The sequence below is a fragment of the Mus caroli genome, unplaced genomic scaffold (assembly GCF_978045245.1).
Source record: "Mus caroli unplaced genomic scaffold, Mus_caroli_1 scaffold_1, whole genome shotgun sequence".
In the NCBI taxonomy this organism is placed as follows: Eukaryota; Metazoa; Chordata; class Mammalia; order Rodentia; family Muridae; genus Mus; species Mus caroli.
Genome location: NW_028227256.1, coordinates 130,918,959 through 130,939,892, shown reverse-complemented (window position 1 = coordinate 130,939,892; position 20,934 = coordinate 130,918,959). Strand labels below are relative to the sequence as shown.

Below are 20,934 nucleotides of genomic sequence, written 5' to 3'. Positions count from 1 at the left end.
CCTTTGTAAGCAAAATTATAGCGACCGCTTTGATATTTACGTTCAGGTTACTTGACGTAAGTGGGAAAGAGAGAATGACGAAAACAAGATATATGCAATCTAAATGCTGAAGTGGACCAGGATGTAAACTATTAGTTCTGAAGAACGCGGTCTGGAGGACCAAACGCCCCAGAGAAGACGGTGATGAAGACGGTGACAACGTACACCCCGTCCTACAGCCTGCTCCGCTTTGGGAACCTGGCCTCCGCTTCGGCTGAGGGCGCCGGGTGATGACGTCACCGGGCCCCGGAGGCGATTGGCTCCCGGAGAGGGGCGTCGGCAATCAACGGGACCCAGAGCCCTCGCCGAAGTCCTCGCGATAGCCGCGGCCTCGGTGCGGGGATGGCCGCAGAGCCGGGTGGAGGTGCTCTGCGGCTCCGGGAGCCGGCTCTCGGGGCCGAGACATGGCCCGGGGCCCCGGCCAGCTAGGCGGGCCTCATCGGGACACCGTCACCATGCCCAAGAGAGGAAAGCGGCTCAAGTTCCGGGCCCACGACGCCTGCTCGGGCCGAGGTGGGCGAGGGGCGGGGCCGGGCCGGGCGGCCGAGGGGGGCTGGGCGGCCGGGGCGGGCGCGGCGGGACCCGGCGCGGAGCGGCGGAGACTTTGCCCCGAGTCTGAGGAGGCCTTGGCGCTTTGCTCTGTTTCAGTGACCGTGGCGGACTATGCCAACTCGGATCCGGCGGTGGTGAGGTCTGGACGGGTCAAGAAAGCCGTGGCCAACGCTATTCAGCAGGAAGGTAGGCTTTCGTGGGTCTTTTTATGCCCAAGCTTTTAAGAGACAGCATTAGGTGTTGTATTTACCTGGAATTGCGTCCCGGTGTTTTTCCTACCGCCCTTTGGGTCATGAACATGTTTGCTCTTCCACTGTTTACTTTCTCGTATGGTATCGTGGATGGGATGGGTGTGTGTAGCCAGGATCTGCAGGTTCCGGAGCCGAAATGGCTGTTTCCTCTTTGAGTTAAAACCAACTTTGTGATCAGCTGCGGTGGGCATTCCTTTAATCTCAGCATTGGGGAGGCAGAGGCAGGTGGATTTCTATGAGTTTAAGGCTAGCTTGGTTTACCTAGCAAGTGTGAGGTCCTGTCTCAGAAGAACCACCAAACCAAAACAAGAACAAAATCCCACACAACTTTTTTGTACTCATTAATTTCCACTGTCACTCCTTGATACCAGTCCCCCCCCCCTTTTTGTTGTAATTTGTGCATATTTTACCATGCAGCTGACTTCCATTTCTTTGGCATATTGTTTATTTTGTTATGTTTGTCTTGCTTTCAAGATTTTTGCAGATGGGACCAAGTGCGTTTCATTCTCTCCTTGTTTTCTCCTAGTAAAATCTCTGTGTGGCTTGGAAGCGTCTCAGGTTCCTTCGGAGGAGGCTCTTTCCGGGGTGGGTGAGCCCTGTGACATCCTGGACAGCAGTGATGAGATGGATGCCCAGGAAGAAAACACTCAGGAAAGATCAGTCTCCAGAAAAAAGAAAAGCAAGAGACACAAAGGTACGGGCTGCTTTCCTGAGCACTGAGCTCTGTCTGTGGTGATGGATGCTGTCGCTCTTCAATGTGAGGCGAGATCTAAGAGGAGACTTTGCTCTTATACTAGTGGTTGTCAGTGGTAACCTTTTTTTTTTTTTTTTTTTAAAGATTTATTTATTCTGTGTATGTGAGTACACCATTGCTGTCTTCAGACACACCAGAAGAGGTCATCAGATCCCATTACAGATGGTCGTGAGCCACCATGTGGTTGCTGGGAATTGAACTCAGGACCTCTGGAAGAGCAATCAGTGCTCTTAATTGCTGAGCCTTCTCTCCAGCCCCATAACCTTCCTTTCCATGATCCAGAAATTAACAGCAACATTAGTTACACTTTTTAAAATTCTGTTAGGGATGTATACATACATATATACATGTGTGTGAGTATGTGTACACATTTTCCAGAAAATTTCCGACTTAACGTTTTAAGTTTTATTTGTTTATTTACTTTTTTTTTTTTTTTTTTTTGAGGAACTGAATATGAGTGTTTGTCTGCATGTATGTGTGTGCTTCACTTGTATGCCTGGCACCCTCAGAGGTCAGAAGGGGGCATTAGATCTGTCACTGGAGCTGTGAGTTGGATGGTTGGATGAATGGTTGTGAACTCTGATTTGGGTTCTGGGACCCACACCCAGGTCTTTTGCAAGGGCAACAACTTCTAAACCATCTTGGCTTTTCAAGACAATATTCTCTTTACTTCTTTTCTCTTTCTTTTCTTTTCTTTCTTTTTTTTCCTCTTGAGATAGGGTTTCTTCATGTAACAGCCCTGGCTATCCTGGAACTGCTTTGTAGACCAGTCTGGTTTGTAGGTCTCAAATCCACAGAGATATGCCTGCCTTTGCCTCCCAAATGCTGGGTCTCAAGATAGTTTTTTTTCCTCTCTTTTTTTTTTTCTTATTTTTTGAAATGGGGTCTCACTGTGTAGGGAAAGCTGTTCTTCAACTCATGGCAATCCCCAGGCCTCTGTCTCTACACTGCTAGGACTCACCTTCCTGGCAAGGCAGTTTTAAAGTATATAATTGAGTGGTTTTACTATTTTCCCAGTTGTTTTGCTGTCGTTGTGAACTGAGTATCAGTCCAAAAAGAATTACCAACCCATTAGTGTCACTGTCTCTGATGGACAGCACCCCTGGCCTGCCCTAATTTCATTCTCTGCAGATAGGCCTGCTCTGACATTTCATACAAATGCAATGCTAACATACTCTTTCTGGTCTAATTTCTTTCATATGGCTTAAAAGTATTTAAGGTTCATCCATATGGAATGTGTACCAGCTTTCATTGCCTTTTACTTGACTACTTTGTGTTACGACTTCAGGGATAAGTCTTGCCTGGGTAAATGCTTTCATTTCTAGTAGGTAATGAGTGCATGAAATTTCTGGATTGTATGGCAATCTGTGTGTAAGTGTTTGAGGAATCAGTGAAGTGATTGTGCCATTTGGTGTTTCTCACAATAGCATAGGAACATTTTTCCCTCCGAGACAGGGTTTCTCTGTGTAGCCCTGGTTGTCCTGGAACTGACCAGGCTGGCCTTGAACTCAGGGATCTGCCTGCCTCTGCCTCCTGAGTTCTAGGATTAAAGGAGTGTGTCACTATGCCTGGCTTTTCTTTGCTTCTTCATTTTAAATTAAAATATTGCATTATAAGACTCCCTTCACGTAGTCAGGATCTAATCACTTACTAGACAAGTGATTTGTGGCATGTACACTCTTGAACATCATTTCTCTTTTATTTTGCTTTATTTTATCTCTATTAAGGTACTTCTATTCTACTTTGATTATTTTCTCTTAAAAATAATTTTAAAATTTCTTTGTCTATCTGTTTATTTTGACTGTGTGTATAGGGGGTAGGATAACAGAGTTGAGCATACCTGGGTGTAGAGGTGGAGATCAGAGGACAGTTTGATAGTCAGTTATCTCCTTCCATCATTGGAGTTCCAGGGAGTAAACTCTGTCAGGTTTGGCTGCAAGCTCTGTTATCTGCAAAGCCGTCTGGTTATCCCTATCCTTTAGTTTCTAATGAAGTCGTTATAACCACTATGCAACAGCTATAAATTCATTACTATTTATGTTTCAATTTTGAGCAATTCCTATATACCATTATCTCTAATGTTTTAGTGTCATACCCTCAAAAGAGAGGTAGTTTTCAAAAATACTATTGTTAGCCAGCAAGTAATCTCAGGAGTTGGAGGTGGATCAGGAGTCCAGGGCCAAGGTTAGCTACATGTTAGAGGCTAATCTGAGTTACACTAGACCCTGTCTGAAGAGCTAAAAACCCAACAGACCTGGAATGTTCCAGAGATCCCTCCATGGTTAAGAGCACTGGCTGCCCTTCAGAGGACCCTTATGTACCCATCACCCACATGGAGGTTATAGTCATCTGTACCTTTCCTTCCAGTGGATCCAGTGCTCTCTCCTGTTCTTGGGAGCAACTATGCAAGTGATGCAGAGACACACATGCCTGCCTTTTTCAAGTTTTTTAGTGTTGAGCCATCTCCCTATCCCTGAGACATACAACCTTTAGCTTTAGTCAGCTTTGTAAAAGTCATGAATGAGCCAGATGTGGTGGTGCTTGACTTTAACCCTAGCACTTGGGAGACAAAGGTAGGCAGTTTAAGGCCAGCATGGTCTACATAGTAAGTTTCAAGATAGCCCTGGCTACAAGGTGAGATCTGTCTCAGAGAGAAATGATTATTTAAGATGGTGTCTTTCTGGTGTATGTGTTGTTATTCAAATCTGAGATATATAGTGAACCTTAGGAATCAAGACAATAAACAGTAATTAGGTCTGAAGCAGGAAGAAGAGACAGGAAGGATACATTATCAAGTAGGGACTGAAGGACAAGATAACAAGGTGGCTAGAATGTGGCTCAGGTTGATGCTTGTGTAGCTCGGGTGAGACATAGGTTTGATCCCCAACTACATAAAGCCAACATGGTGTCATACACCTATAACCCCAGAATTTAGTAGGTAGAGACAGGAGGATAAGATGTTCAAGGTGTGCTATCAAGTTGGAAGCAAGCCTGGCCTACCTGAGACTCTGCCTCAAAACAAACAAACAAATAATAAAAATGAAAACTAGAACATGTGCAGAGTGTTGATTGTGAATATATGCTATAATTTACCTTTTCTGTTAGGTTATTTAGTTTCATTGTTCCTTTTAATATACCTTCTTTTTTAAAGAACTAAAAAGATGGGTTTTGAGATTTATTTATTTTTATTTTGTGTGTGTGGGTGTTTTGCCTGCATATGTGTTTGTGTATCACGTGTAAGTAGTGTCCTGGGTTTTTGTTTGTTTGTTTTGTTTTATTTGTTTTTTTGTTCAGCTTGACACAGGTAGAGTTATCTGGCAAGAGAGAATCCCAGTTGAGAAAATGCCCCTACCAGATTGTTCTGCGGGCAAGTGTGTGCTGTGTTTTCTTGGTTAATGATTAATATGGGAGGGCCCAGCCCACTGCAAGTGGCACCACCCTATCAGACGGTCTGACGGATGAGACCGCTCTGCTGCTAATACTTGCCCCCATGCCTGACTCTCTGAGTTCAGTTCCCAGGATCCACATCAGGGAAGGGAGAGGTGACACCCACAGCTTGTCTCTGGCCTCCATGCTCATGCTGTGGCACTTGTGGCCTAAATAATTAAAATGTGACAATAAAAATCAGACTGAGCAAGCCATGAAGAGCACACCAGTAAGCAGCACTTCTCCATGGCTGCTGTTTCACCTCCTGCCCTGACTTCCTTCAGTGATGAACTGTGACTTGAGAATTGTAAGAAGGAAACCCTTTTCTCTACGAGCTGCTCTGCTCCCGTGCTTACCTTAAACAGCAATAGAAACCTTAACTGAGACAAACAGTGTTCTTAGTTTTTGAGCCATCTCTTCAGCCCCAGTGTCTGTTTTCTTATTATGACATCACGTTTAATAATAGTTTTCTTAATTCAATTGAATTATTGTTGATTGTTAAAATATACACAAAGGTGCTGGGCAGTGGTGGCACACGCCTTTAATCCCAGCACTTGGGAGGCAGAGGCAGGCAGATTTCTGAGTTCAAGTTCAGCCTGGTCTACAGAGTGAGTTTCAAGACAGCCAGGGCTACACAGAGAAACCCTGTCTTGAAAAAAACCAAAAAAAGAAAAAAAAAAAAAAAAAAAGAAAGAAACAGAAAAAGAAAATATACACAAAGGAACTTTAAAAACTTAATACACAAATAGTATTTTTTAAAGGTTTTCATTAGGTAGGCTTAATTGGTAAAGCACTTACTGCAAAAACTTGAAGGTATGAAATCAGATCCCCAGTAGTCACCTGGGCTGCTCTCTTACCACACAACTCTACCTTGTGTTTGTGCTGAACAAAACAAAACAAAACCCCCAAACCAACCAGGACCCTGTTCTTTCAGGGGACCTGTATGATATTAGCACCCACATCAGGCAACTGACAAATGCCTAAAACTCCAGCTTCAAGGAACTTGACATTCATTTTGGAATCCATGGATTCTTTTATGCACATGTATTTCCATGGGTGCATGCGTGCGCATACACACTCTTTTTTTTTTTTTTTTTTTTTTAAAGAACGTGACTAGTGTGGGGCTGGAGAGATAGGTCATGTAAAAAGACAGGTCCAACTGTGTGGTCTATAATCCTGGCAAATGGTGCCTGGAGCTCAACGGCCACCTTCTTTAGCTGGCTGGTGAGCTCCAAGTTCAATGAGAGACCTTGTCTCAAAATATGAGGTAGAAAAATGATGGAATAACATGCTGGATATCGACCTCTGGACTCTACACACATGTACCTGCCAACACATGTGGCCATACAAGAAAATGTATGTACATATGCATGTACATACAACAAAGGCATCAAGGACAGTAACTCTTCACTTGGGCAGCAAAGATTTTAGCAGCTGGAATTACCAGGAAACCATCAGCTTGAGGGGCTTCCTTGGAACTGTTTTAAAACCCTATACTTAGCTGGGCATGCTGGCACATACCTTTAATCCCAGCACTCGGGAGGCAGAGGCAGGTTTTGAGGCCAGCCTGGTCTACAGAGTGAGTTCTAGGACAGCCAGGGCTACACAGAGAAACCCTGTCTTAAACAAACAATAACAAAACCACCAAGACAACGAAAGCCCTTTTCTTCCATGTACAGCTAGCTGAGAATTGGAATGAACACTTTTGGTGTGTGTGTAATAAATAGAACACAGAATTTTGTTCTTGTTTCAGAAGACCTGGATGGCACTGGAGAAGAGTATCCTATGGATATTTGGCTGCTGCTGGCTTCCTATATCCGTCCTGAGGACATTGTGAATTTTTCCCTGATTTGTAAAAATGCTTGGACTGTCACTTGCACTGCTGCCTTTTGGACCAGGTTGTACCGAAGGTGCGACCTCCGAGTGCCAGTGTTTTCTCTGTAGCTGATTTTGTTGCTGTTTGTGATTTGGAGCTCTGCTCTACGTGATGGGCTCTTTCTACTTTTTCTCCCTAGCATGCCTTGGCATAACCCTAGCTTTGGACTTGTTGATATCTCTCTAAATCTTATGTTATTGATCTATGCAGGTGATTGTCTTTCCTATGGCTGCCACCCTACCCCTTCTAGTATCTTTTTTTCTTTTTGCAAATGGTATTACTTCTGGAAGAACTTAAAGACTTCCTATAGAGGCGTATCTTATTACGTGATCAATAAACATGCTAGATTTTCATGTGGGGTACAGAGGTCTAGTGGACTTTATGAACTGTAGGATGTGGTAGGGTGGATAGAGAACTTGTTAACATATCTGACAGGGAAACCAAGTGGCTCTTCCCTGTGACAGATTCTTTTTGAGCAACTAAAGCATATTACATGATATCCAAATCATAGACTTGTAATTCTGTAGAACCTGAAATAGTCCAAATTTAAATGGAAAACTACAGGGTTACCAAGATGAAGAAGCAAAAGTCATGGATAATGTCAGGAGATGGTGATGGTATTGGTGAGAACTGGGCAAGCTAGTATCCACCAGTGCAATAGTGGAGTAAAGTTCACATGGAAGTTGGGGGTCCTGGGAGGCTGAATAAGAGCAGGCAGGCAGGTCACATATTGGTAGGAGTCATGTGTCATGTTTCAGGCACTACACGCTGGATGCGTCTCTGCCTTTGCGGCTGCGACCAGAATCCATGGAGAAGCTGCGCTGTCTCCGGGCATGTGTGATCCGATCTCTGTATCATATGTATGAACCATTTGCTGCTCGAATCTCCAAGAATCCAGCCATTCCGGAAAGCACTCCCAGCACACTGAAGAATTCCAAAGTAAGTGAAACTTGCTGTTGGGGTTTGGCTAATGGATTCTTGTATGGTGGGCTTGTTCTTGAGTCTTGTTTGTAGCTTCTTAGTGGGGAGGGCTGTAGGTCTCAACCATTAGGGGGCTCATGTACACTTGTAGGTTCAGAAGTGTTATTTCTCTGACACATTCCTGCTGTGCTGGACTGCTTTATGTTATCCTTCCTTAAAGCTTTCTTATGCTTATAGTGTATTTCTTAAGTCTCTAATTTATTTCTATGCACTGTACATTTGATCACTGTAGATAGAATGGTTTTGATAGCTTGGGCTAGGAAAAATACTTGAATGGTAGGTGTATACTACAATTTTCACAAAATGCTTAGTCATGACACAAATAACACAAGGAACTCAATTGATTGTTTCTAATGTAACCTCGGCATCTTGCTTTAAGGATTCAAGTATAGACATCTTTACGTGCTAAAGACAAGTATAGACATCTTTACTGTGCCAGGCTCTGATCATTTGTCTCAGAGACTATAAGGTGCTATAGTCTATTCATAGATGTTAGGATTCCAAGATCTTCCTATGTTTTTAGCTCCCTTTATCTTAGGATTCTCTGCATAGTTTATATCCCTACACTGTATTCAAGCTTCTGGTATTCTGAATAATAAGTAGGTCTATTTTAATTATTTAGGCCAGGTGATGTCTTGACCTTTACCTTCCTCACCCAAGGCTACTGTGTAAATCTCTTACCTTTGAATTTGTAGGTCATTTTTACACCTCTGTTCTACCCACTCTAATCCATTCTGTAGCACTTCCTGTTCTTTTTCCTTTATGCTCATAGATGTGATGTGGTCTTCTCTCCTAGTTGAGCTCTAAGGTTGTATTAATTCCAGGAATTAAAAGGTACTGTTGTTTGAAAGTAATCAAGATTCCACTTCCAGCACATACAAATGTAGGTCATGAAACGGGTTATAGTGCTGGCTGATGGGTTTAGGGCAGGAGCAGTGTGTTACATGAGTAGAGTCTCACCCTGAAGCTGCTTCTGCTTGTAATGTGAGTGGACATTTACAGTGTCTTCCTCCCTAGAAGCATTTAATCCTATCCCATTAACTACAAGGAGGGTGGTAATCATTACAAAGTTAACCATGCCAGGCAATGGAGCAGGACAGCATCGATTGGGCAAACTCCTCATGCTTGACACATCTTAGCGGCTCCAGTGCACAATGCAAGGGCTACTGCAAAGTCTAAAATACCCATATCTTTATAATTGCATTACTATGTCTTTTAAAAAATAGATTAGAAAGCCAAAGTAGATTGAAAAAATAAGCTCTTAATCCAGGTAGTAAAGGCAGGCTACCTGGCAGCCTCTTTTTGTGTTGTTAGAGATCCTCTGAAGAGGATGTGGGTGGTGTTGTGGCAGTGCCTGGTGCATGGCCTCACCACTTACATGCCTGTAATCGCATGGCACTAGTTGCCAGCATGCCTAAAGGAAGTTTCCGATTCCCCGGACTCCAGCTTTTCGTATTTGATCCCCTCTCTCTCTTTTCAGTAGCATAGCTTGTGTGGGACACTGGAGCCGTTGTGATGGCAGCAGAAGTGTTTTCCCCTAAAAGCCAAGCCCATTATTTTTGATGGAGCAGCAGGACGTACAGGGCATGTCTGAAGGCAGGACAGCTGGCACGGCGGACGACCCACCCCTTGTCCCCTGGGAGGTACTTCACTTCTTGTGCTTAACCCTAGCTATAGCCTGACTTCATTGAGGGGCTTGCTTTAGACTGAATTCAGCTTAGCTCATTGGTTTCCATAGTAGCTGTTCCCAGAAGGTCCTGAGTGGCTCGTTCCTGTTATAGGGCTAGCCCTCCTTGCCTGCTTTGTGGCCTTGTTACCTTCTTGCCTGATGGCTACTTGCTGCCTTTATATTTTAATGTAGAGCAGTGGCTGCTGAATCAGAGAAAACGCCCCACACTGTGGATATATATTTCTGTCTTTACAGATGAGAGCATTAGGGGTTGATCTTCATAAGCTCAGAGGTTGACTTGTATCGGTCCCTCCTCTCCTTCCTGAGTAGCACTGTGACTGTCTTCATGTTGCACCAGTGTCGAGTTGGGGATCTGTGTGTGCCAAAGGAAATCCTCCACATCAGGACTGTAGTTGGCTTTAGAGCGCTCAGATATTTTTGCTAATTAATTTTTTTTGTTACTTTATAATACATATCAATGTCACTTTCTTAGTTTACTTTTTCTTTCTTACAGTGCTTACTTTTCTGGTGCAGAAAGATTGTTGGGAACAGACAAGAACCAATGTGGGAGTTCAACTTCAAGTTCAAAAAACAGGCATGTGTCCTTCTCTTTGTCTCATAGTTTTATAGATATTATTTTTAAAGGTTTGTTTATTTGGGTGGTTGGATGGTTCAGAGGATGAGAGTGAATACTGCATTTGTCAGAGGAGTTCTAGGACATTTAATAATAACCTCTTCTGACCTTTCAGACATCACACTCATGTACAAACCACTCCCACACCCATACCCACCTTAAAACCAAGAGCCTTTTTATTCTGTATGAGGTTTTTGTTTTTGTTTTGTTTTTGAGACAGTCTGTGTTTCTACAGATCCCTGGCTGTCCTGAAACTTGCCACATAGACCAGGCTGGCCTCAAACTAATAGAGATCTACCTGCTTCTGTCTCTCAAGTCCTTGGATTAAAGACCTGCACCACCATATCTGGCTTGACTATTACGTGGTTGCCTGCACATATGCACGTGCACTATGTGTATGCCTGGTGCTTGTGTTGCCCAGAAGAAGGTGTCAGATTCCCTGGAATTGGAGTTGTGGACAGTTGTTAACCCCTATATAGGTGCTGGGAATCAAACCTTTGTCTTCTGTAAGAGTAGCAAGGGCTTTTAACTGGCAAGCCATTTCTGCATCTTTCAGATATCTTATTTAATGAATTTCACCATGTCTTAATCCCTTTGTGCTGCCATACCGAAGTACCAGAGATTGGATTATTTATAAAGAACGAAAATTAATTTCCTCATAGTTCTGGAGGCCAGGAGATCCATGCAGGTTCTGTGTCTCATGAGACTCTGTGTCTCATGAGACTCATCCCACTTTCAAGATGGTTCCTTACTGTACCCTGTGTATTCTCACATAGCTGTAGTAGAAGGCTGAAAGGAGCTGAATCCACTTTAAAGCCCTTATTGTAATAAGAACCTTCATCCCATGTCATGAAAGAGAAGTCTTTATCTTCTAAAGGCTCCATCTCTTACATAACATTAGATTAAATTTCCAAATAACATTTGGTGGGAACTGTTTTATATTGGAGGAAGAAAGATAGCATCTTCAGGTTGTTATCCAAGGTAAACTTAGACAGATTACCAGACCAGAAAACAGAGCTTTATAAGACTGTGTGTGTGTGTGTGTGTGTGTGTGTGTGTGTGTGTGTGTAGCATGAGGATATGAATTTGGCTACCCAAAACCCATGTGAAAACCGATGTGGTGGCACACTTCTGTAAAACTAGTACGAGCAAGTGAACATGGGCAGAATTCTGGAGCTCCCTGGCCAGCCAGTTAAACTAGTTGAACAGCTCCAGGTTCAGGAAGAGACATTTGAAAAATAAAGTGGAGGGGAAGGGGGAGGGGGAGAGATGCTTGGCATTGACCTCTGGCTGCTGTGTACATTTGCACACACATGCCTACCCTCTCTCCTCCACCTCACACAGATTTCATGGGCAGCTGAGAAAAATTCAGTATTTGTGGAATGTTGGTGTCTATTGCTGTGAAGAGACACCATGACATCAGCAGTTTTTATAGAAGAAAGTATTTAATTGGATCTCGCTTACAAATTGAGAGGTTTATCCATTAGCGTCATGCTGGGAAGGATGGTGGCACGCAGGCTGTCACAGTGGTGGAAAAGGAGCTGAGAGTTCTACATCATACTTTCCTATTCATTTATTTTTAAAACATGGTTCTGGTGAAGAAATTTGGCTTTCATGTCTTTGTAAGAAATCCACAGTCTGTGCTATCAACAAGACACCTTTTTCCACTGAGGAGTCTCCCTAGCAATGGAGAAATGGGACAGGAGACCAGAATTACTGCAGGAAATTGAATGCTGAGAGACCTTTAGCCTGAGACTTGTGAATCCTGTTTTCTGGTTTTTGGAATTCGGAGGTTACTTCTGAATCTGCCCTCTTGTGCAGCAGATACCCTGAAGTCTGATACAGCACGTGGAAATTGGAGAGTGGCTGATAGAGCCATTTCATGTCAGATAGTGGAAATACTATCTAAATAAAAACTCACTGCTATATTTGCTAATCTAAACACCCTCTCTCTTTTAACTGGTAGATTCTCTGCATGGAAACCAATATGTATACAAAGAGCAGATGATAGAAAATTTTATCTCATTAAAATTTGCCTGTTGGGTTTTCCTTCACAACATCTTAAAGAGCATACATATTTCCTCTAGGCCACTAGATTAATGCTTAGCTCTGCTTAGTCCCCTAGATTAAAGAGCAAGTGTATGGAACGGTTGCAACCGCCCGTTCAATATCAAGATGTCCATACCAACCCTGACCAGGACTGCTGCCTACTGCAGGTCACCACCCTCAACTTCATCTTTATTCCTATTGTCATGGGGATGATATTTACCTTGGTAAGTGAGGATTCAGCTCTTTGGTAGAATTTCACTCTATCTATGGTTTGAAAAAGGATTTGCAGACTTAACTACTGGGAAGAAATCTGTGAAGTATAATAAAGTTCAAACTTAAAACCATGTCAACACATGGTATACTCCTTTTCTCCCATCAAGTGACTGCACACACACCATAACTAAAAAGAACCCACAAAGTTGATGATGATGATAATGGCAACACCAATAGTAATAAAAACCCTAAACATCTCCCCAGGTAAAATAAAAACAAGAAGACAAGTCTAAAGTTAGATTTGCATATTAGAAAGACAGATAATGGAGAGAAGCTAATTATAGCTGAGAATGTTTTGTCTGTCTTTTCTAGTAAGAAAAGGAAGGCTCCTGTATCTTCCTGTATGTACTGAAGGGGGTATGGCTAAACATACACATGAGCACTGTTAGGACCTTAGGCATTCATAGGCTGCCATAATGGAATGTTAGAATAGATAACTAGCTCTGTCCTTGTGTGAGGTGAGTAAATCATATATGTATCTTTTAGCTTGTAATTTTTAATGGTTGAAAAATATTTAATTGGATAGGCAGCCAGAAAGTTGGTAATTTGTCATTTGTCTTCTCTGTGTTTTAGGCTTATGTTCAGAGATGTTTGGAGTTCTTCTCTATGATGAAAAAGTTTAGTTTTTAATGATAGATAATGTGTATATCATGAAGAATTTAAATAATGCATACATTTATTCAGAAAGTAGAGGTAATATAGACTGCCATTGTCCTGTAATTCCAGTTACCTTTCTGGGCACTGTTTGTAAAGTCTGTCTGTTAACAGGTTAACATACATCCTCTGTAGGTAGTTTCCTGTAGCTGAAGTGTGTCATGATTCTATTTTTATCATGGATCCTTCTCTCTCCATTGAGGTTAAGCTGCTTTAATGACCTCACTGTGACTCTTATTCCATAGATGCCATATCAATTCTGTAGGAACCTCCATCTAAATACTTGGAAATTTTTACACAAAAATGGATCAGGCTTAGGTTTTACAGATCTTGCCTGACTTGTTCATCAGCACATTATCAGAATTCTATCTTTATCCTATATGTGTAGCAATTAGATGGCTTTTGTGGTGGGGTGTGTGCATATATCCTAAATTATTTATCTCTAAGACCCTTTAACATCTTAGATACACAAAGCAGAGAAAATCTTAACAAATATCACTTTAGTGTTTTTGTAAATGTGTTGGTGTTATAACTTACAAAACAAACCTTGAGGCTGAACCAAGGTATAGTATGTGTAGACCATCTCAAGGAGAGCCCAAAGAATCCAAGGTTAAATTAACTACTAAACATTTAAATTACATGCTAAATGTGCCTTTCTCTTCTAGTTTACCATTAATGTGAGTACAGACATGCGGCATCATCGAGTGAGATTGGTGTTCCAGGATTCTCCTGTCCGTGGTGGTCAGAATCTGCGCAGTGAACAGGGTGTGCAAGTCGTCCTGGACCCGGTGCACAGTGTTCGGCTCTTTGACTGGTGGCATCCGCAGTATCCATTCTCCCTGAGAGCATAGTTCCTGCTTCCTGTCCCTCGGGATAGCTTCCAGTCTAGTCCATTAGTAATCAGATTCTGTTTGGAAGGGGCAGCTGTATTGTGTAGCTGATTAGTGATGCACAGGCTGTTTGGGTTCCTGGGGCTCCTGTTACAGGAGGTGGAAAGGTTGAATCAAGAGGAAAACCAACTATGATTTATAAACATTTTCATGTGAAATTTGCATATTTGAAAGGAGAAACCTGGCCTCATTTTCTGTGTTAAACCTCAATTGGTGCTGTTGAGTTTGTTCTTCGTTCTTTTATCTCAGCAAATGGATGATCTTTCGTTAGGGGAAAGTTAAACTCAAGGAAGAACGTTTTCCCTTACAGATTAGAGGAACCCAGAGGCTTAAAATGGTTGCTCCAATGTTGCTGCTCCTCAAATTCAAGTGAATATTTTTTTCTTTTCCCTTTACCCTTCTCCAGAAATAAAGCAGGTGACAGGGTTGTCAGAATCTTATAAGATTGATTTGTGCATCTTTTAAAAAAATGCTTTTTGGATATTTATTACATGAATATTGATTGTTTTGATGATTTTGTATTTTGGGGTTTTGTTTTATTGCATGAGACTTAATAGTGATGGTAATAATTATGTGCCCCTGGTACTGTTCTAAGAACTTTATAGATTGTGTCTCTAATCCTTGTGTCTTGCAAGGGAGTTGAAACCCTCCCCACTTTATGGTTGAGAAGCTGAATCATTGGTTTACCCAAGGCCAGAACTGCAGGTCCACGCAGAGCCAGGATTCTGACCCCTGTCTTTTGCTCCACCACAACTTCAAAGGCCAGTTTCATTTTTTGTGTGGTACGTAGTGGTACAAAGAGGAGGCAGAGTGTGAGGAAAAAGTAAAACAATGAGTTATTTGAATCTTTCAGACAGCTATGCATTAACTGAAAGGTAAGGCCGAGTTTAGGAAGAATTGTGGTGTTTACATTAAATTGTTAGGCTTTATAATGCTAAAGGTCGTCTTTAAAAAATACATTGCATGTTGAAAGCAGCCTTCAACTAGAGCAATTAGTGGCTTTTCTCTGCCCTGTCCTGTCCTTTGATATCTTTGTTTTTCCTTTTTATATCATCCTGTGTGCATTCAGGATCCTGGTCTTCATACAGAGACGTTGACACCCTCCTTAGTCACAGTTCTTACTGTCACTGGCATGCTCTGAGAAAAGGATGTGGGTGGGGTTTTGTTTATTTCTTTTGCTAAGAAGAAAGTCTTACTGCTTCCTTTCCCACCTGGATGTGGCAGGAGATGCTCATTAAGACAATACTCTCCTACTCAAGATCTTGAGTTCATCCTGTAGCGCTGCAGTCCAGCCTCCCTGCCCCACAAAAATAGTCCTTTGGAGACAGGGTCTTGCTATGTAGCCCAGGCTGGCCTTGAACTTAATCCTCTTACTCTAGCTGCCTGGAGTTGTTGGGTGAGTCACCAGACAGGACAAAGACAGAAAATGTTCTTTAAACATAAAAATATTGTGGGGTGGATACTATTGTGAGCTAAATTGCTAAATGAGTATGTTGGTTTTTATCTTTCCCCACCCCATGCTATTTAAAGACCATTCTTAAGCATCTGTTTAATGCTGCTGCTGACAGCAGCCGTACCCACACTGAGGGGCATGCTGTCACTGGTTGAACAGAAAGTGAGCCTGGGTCAATAAAAAGAACCATCAGAATTTGGGTACTTAATTAACAAAGCAAACAACCCAAGGACAGTAAGCCTCCACAGATCTCTGCAATCAGAAGCTGCCTAGAGGCAGAAGAAAAGAAGCACAGAGTCTGGAGTTCCCTGAACAAAAGATGCCATGGAGCAGGGGAAGTTGTCCTTGTGGATTGTGTGTCTCCCATTTAGGTTTACCCTGAGTGGGTGAAATAAATGTGGCTTAATTGTTTTCTGGCTCAACTTGTGAGTTTTTATGTCAAACTCCATGGTATGATGATAGATGCTATAGTCTCCCTTTGAAGTTCCTGCTGCCTCTGCTGTGGTCTTAGCACATTGCCAACACTTGGTAAAATGGTTCTTCATGGTTACCATGGCTTCACAGTCTCCTCAGCATTGGCTGAGTTGCCTTTTCTGGCATTATTCATGTTTTGTTAATGGAAGGGTGTGAAGAGTCAAGGATTGCCTTTTTGTAAAAACTAGTCCACCTAGAGAACGACTGGAACTTGGTAGGCTCTGGGTTTAAAAACTGACTAATATTTTTCACTTCTTGATGTATATATTCTTGTTCAGAGTGTCAGACAAATGACAGATTCAGCTTCTCTCAACCCCTATCAGAATTAATTTCCTTGCCATTTTCTAAAGATGAAAGGAAAATTGGATATATTGGGAGAGAGGGAATGAAAGGCTGTGTTAACTAACTTCAGCTTCAGCCTTTATAGGACACTGTGTTGCAAGATGTGTATATATCTGTAACTGCCTATATGCACATGGTATATAGAACAGTTCACTGCTGCTGGGTGGTGGCAGCACAGGCAGCCTGCAGAAGCAGGTGAATCTAGGAGTTCAAGGCCAGCCTGGTCTACATAGTTCCAGAACAGCCAGGGCTGCACAGAGAAACTCTCTCTTGAAAAACCTAAAAAGGGAGAGAAAAAAAAAACCAAACCCAAAACAGTTCTTCACACTCATAACAGTGCTTATGGGGTATCTGTGAAGGATTTGAGTAGGCACTGAAATGAAATTTCACAAACCAGATGGAAAAGATACATTAATAGCCACGGGGGCAGGGAAAGGGAGCAATTCAGGAAAATCGGTTTAGCTAAAATTTGTCAGAATTTTGGCATTTGAGCATGTTTTCATAGGATGTATGTATCAGACAAACACTTCATTTTGTAGTAACAGCGTTAGGGCAGTCACATGCCTAAAAGCAAGTCACAATTCACTGAGGCACATACTACAAGAGTATCTGGGTTTCCAGTTTCTCCACTTAAAAATATGTGAGCGAGAACAGGTGTGAAGGGCGACAGACGACTGGCCATTTAGGGAACAGGCTAGGCTTGGGAAGGTGAGTTCAAGAGGGGAAAAGAGGGATGTGCTCTGCATTCCAAGTTCTGGGGCCAGAACATCTACCAGATTAAATGCTTGCCCTGCCCTCTCAGGCTCGACCAAGATGGCGCACAGCATCAAAGCAGCGCCCTTGTCACGTGTGAACCAGGGCTGGGGAGCGCCCGGGCGTGGGGGCGTGGCCTCGGGGATAAGGCCAGGCCCCGCCCTTAGGGGTGGGGCCAGGGTATCCGCGGAGGAAGGGGGCGGGTCCTTGAGGCCACGGTACTGGGCGGTGGAGGCTGCAGCTACCTTTGCGGGCTTGCCTCTAGGACGCCTCGCGCTGCCGAGGTCGGGGGCGGCGCCCTGCTACCGCTGGGCCTTCGGCGATTCCACGCAGGTGAGCACCCACAGCCCACTCCGCGGGTAAAGATACCCCTTTTCCCAGCTCCAGCTCCCCTGAACAGTTTGAGGAGGAGTCTCTGTTAGTGCGCCTTGGAAACAGCCTCTTCTGGTCTGGATGTATCTCTGCGGGGCGCGGGATTCGTTGCCCCTCGCCTTTGCTGTGCCCTGTGCCCTTGGGGATGAGGATGGGGGTCGATGCCCGTTTTGCAGGGAGGGCGTGGAGTTTGCCCTCAGCTCCATCCTTTCTCTGGGAGGGGGCAGCCGGGTGGACTGCGCCCCCTCATCCTCTCCAGGAGAGTCAGAGCAAAAGCGCCTCTGGGCTTGGGGGCCAACTCTGCTTCTTTGGGCGAGCGCTGGTGAGAGCTGAAGTCTTCGTTCTTCCCGGGGGTCTTCATCCTTCCCGCGTGCCTCTTTTCGCCCTTGGTTACTATCGCCAGCTCTGCATTCCTTCAACTGTCAGGCTGTACCAGAGATGCCCCCATCTCCGCAGTGCTGGGGCGGTGGGGTGGAAGGAATGGCCAGCCGAAGGCCTGGTTGGGGGTGGGGATGAGGGTGGGCGCAACAGGAAAAGAGGTTCGTAATAGAGATTACTGAACTGGGGTGGGGGTGGGAATGATAGGGTTGATTAGTGAACACAGTAGGGGTATTTCCCAGCACGGGTGTTGAGGGTTTTATGATTGGTAGGAAGGGAGGTTGGCCTGGAGGACTTGGAAATACGTTGTAGGTGGTTTCTTTGAGAAGGAGGAGGGATCTAGCACTAAGTGCCACTAGGTGCTGATGTCACCTTTGAGGAGAGATGTGCTGGAGAGGAGAGTTGAGGCAGCTCCTCAGTACTTGTTCGTGGAGAGCAAGTGGTTAAGGGGGCTGTGCTTAGCCTGATGAGTCCCTCCTGGTGTGAGCTTAAGAAGGCTGTTCCAGGAGCCAGGTTTCAGGGACTCCCTGCAGTCCTTTCCAGACTTGTTGGAATTGGCTCTTAGTACTTTATTCAATATTGAGTAAACATTTATTGGGCACCTACTACATGCCAGACACCATGCTAGAGAGATAGATACTTGCTCATCCAAAAGCAGTTAAAGGCCATGGAGCAAGTAGATGGTACCCGAAATAGACACACATTCCCCTATATACATTTTAGTTATCCTGTTAGTGGAATGGCAGAAACAAAACAAAACAAAAAAGCCAACCGGATCTTAACCCACAGAATCCACACCTCTGTTAACTGGCCAGATAGATAGTCTTTAGTAAAAATGACAGCTTGAATGATTTATATTGGCTATTTTCTTAGATTTAGGGCTAAGATCTGAGGAGGTTTCTCAAGATAAATGATGTCCCAAAGTAATGAGGCAAGGGATAGCACATTGGGCTTGGGGGTTTTGGGGGGCCCTAGACACTGTGCAGTAAAGACACCCTCTCCAGAAATGAGTGGCTATAGGAGCTTGGTTTTCATCGGGGGAGTTTTCATCGGATGTTTTGGGCCTGTGCTGTTGGGCATGTCATGTTGAGCATGTATATGATGTCAGTATATGAGCTCTGCCCCAGCAACTGGCCTGGGAAGGAAGGATTGGAGGAACAGAGTAGGGCCGGCAGTCAGGCTCGTGGGTCCTCTCTGAGTGGTGACTGAAACCTTAGAATTGGAGAGTTAGGAGGATTTGCTGTGGGTCCTTTCTGAGCCTCTGAGGAGAGCAGAGCAAGAGCTGGGTAGAAGATGATTAGTTGAGCTGGGCCGATGATGAGGCAGGGGTGAGGCTCAGGAGGGCCAGGGAACCGGTTGCCAAAGGGGTTTCAAGGTACAGGGAAGTTAACTGAGGCTTTGTTACACCTGAAATACTCTCCGTGGGCCTCCAAGAGCTGTATTATGTTAAGTTGGTAAAGGATTTGTTCTAAGAACATGGTGGGCTATACTGGCTGAGCAGTATAGTGTGTGTGTGTGTGTGTGTGTGTGTGTGTGTGTGTGTGTACAATACATTCATAGTGTGCATATGTGTGCTTGTGCAAATGTGTGCACTGGGAGTGATTGAGAAAGACTGAGAGAGCAAAACCAGCCCCAGAGTCTGGGTCCCACTTAAGGAATTGGAAGAAATGAAGGGAGGGACTGGGGTCAGAGGGAGAGACAAGTGTGTATTGCAACTACATAAGTCACCATCTGTCCCCTCTCTGGCCTGCTAGCTCACTGACCTATAATTAGCTCTGGAGGGCATATGGTGCTGGCTCACTGGAGTGTGGCACTTTGGGTGTCCAGAAGAGTCAAGAACACACAGAGAGGCTGTGGTCCTATGCTGAGGACCATATCCCAGGACCACGACCCCTGTGAATTCTCCAGTCTGAGAAGGGCTCTGTATTACTGAAGAGGGAAGGGACCCTAGGGACCTGAGAACATTAATAAGGTAGAGTTAGCTGGTGAGGCAGGCAGCAGTGGGACAAGGGGCTCTAAGAGAGGGTTACATGAGACTTGAGGCCACCAGACCCTAAGGATCCACTTTTATCCACCCCTGGCTGCTGCCTCCCTTACAACACAAACATGGTTGCAACCTGGCTTAGTACTCCAACTGTGGACAGGCCAAGGCTGTCACATGGGGTCTTCCTTCCCATCTTTTCTAGCTGTCCCAGAAGACAGTTCTAGCACAGGGCAGCTGCATGCCTGAGAGAGTTAGGGACTGAGAGGCCTTGGCTCAGGGTCACTTTTTCTGAGAGTTTCAGTTGTTTGTACTCCAGATGGTGCTTAGCATGGACCCCAGTGTAGAGCAGAGGCTGGTCAAACCCAGCTCTGTATTGCCCTGAAACAAGTCTCAGTATGTCTGTATTCTCCCAAGAAGCCTATTATGTATCTTATAAGTTTTCTGTATCTGTAACAGGACTATTTGAGAGAGGATCGAATTGAATTGAAGTGGTCTGTCTTCTGGTCCCTTGGGTTATATGAAGCAGGTTCTCCTCGAAATTAAGATAGTTAACCTGCAGCAGAGTTGTGCCTGGGGACCCAGTGTCATACTATTACATTCCACTGGGGGAATTGGCAGTAGATAACATGAAACTCCCTAAGCCTGTCAGAAAGCAGAGCATTTGGGTTTAGGTTTATGACCTTGAATGTATAGATTTGTATATCTATAGATTTGTATATCTATAGAATGCATAGATTTGGTATATCTTACATATTTTTAGTTACTTATAGAAATATTTAACATGGTACTATATGGCAATTTAAAAAGTACTCATCATTTTTAAAAGTTTAAAAAGATTTTAATTTGGGCTGGAGAGATGGTTCAGCCATTAAGAGCACTGACTCTTCTTCCAAAGGTCCTGAGTTCAATTCCCAGCAACCACATGGTGGCTCACAACCATCTGTAAAGGGGATCCAATGCCCTCTTCTGGTGTGCCTGAAGACAGCAACAGTGTACTCACACTCATAAAATAAATAAATAAATCTTAAAAAAAAGATTTAAATTTAATGTATAAGGGTGCTCTGTAAGTATGGCTGTGTACCATATGTGTTTCTGGTGCCTATAGAAGCCAGAAGAGGACATTAGGTCCC

The 20,934-nt window shown here is 43.9% G+C and overlaps 2 protein-coding genes across 5 annotated transcripts in view; both read left to right on the top strand.

Moving 5' to 3' along the window:
* The first annotated feature begins 325 nt into the window (after positions 1–325).
* Positions 326–15,912, top strand: Tmem183a (transmembrane protein 183A). Of its 2 annotated transcripts, none has more exons than XM_021165709.3 (8): positions 326–552; positions 688–777; positions 1,369–1,536; positions 6,779–6,932; positions 7,657–7,837; positions 10,063–10,143; positions 12,300–12,455; positions 13,824–15,912. In XM_021165709.3, exons 1-8 carry the CDS (start codon positions 444–446, stop codon positions 14,007–14,009), a joined length of 1,125 nt encoding a protein of 374 aa, XP_021021368.1. In that variant the 5' UTR covers positions 326–443; the 3' UTR covers positions 14,010–15,912. The 2 variants fall into 2 exon arrangements, with proteins under 2 accessions (XP_021021368.1, XP_021021359.1); XM_021165700.3 differs by having other exon boundaries at positions 327–552; positions 6,776–6,932.
* Positions 15,913–17,276: 1,364 nt separating this feature from the next.
* Positions 17,277–20,934, top strand: part of Ppfia4 (PPFI scaffold protein A4) — a 48,738-nt gene continuing 45,080 nt past the window's right edge. For 2 of the 3 annotated variants that reach the window (XM_029480637.2, XM_085841272.1), the window contains exon 1: positions 17,277–17,403. The gene's annotated coding sequence lies outside the window, so the exon portion shown is untranslated. The remainder of the gene's footprint in view (positions 17,404–20,934) is intronic. The other variant, XM_085841274.1, reaches the window with a different exon arrangement.

Excerpts from the sequence above, each read along its gene's own strand:
- Tmem183a (XM_021165700.3), top strand. The coding sequence starts at position 444 with ATGGCCCGGGGCCCCGGCCAGCTAGGCGGGCCTCATCGGGACACCGTC. Across the intron at positions 6,933-7,656 it reads TGGACCAGGTTGTACCGAAG|GCACTACACGCTGGATGCGT; the intron begins GTGCGACCTCCG and ends GTCATGTTTCAG. Across the intron at positions 7,838-10,062 it reads GCACACTGAAGAATTCCAAA|TGCTTACTTTTCTGGTGCAG; the intron begins GTAAGTGAAACT and ends TCTTTCTTACAG.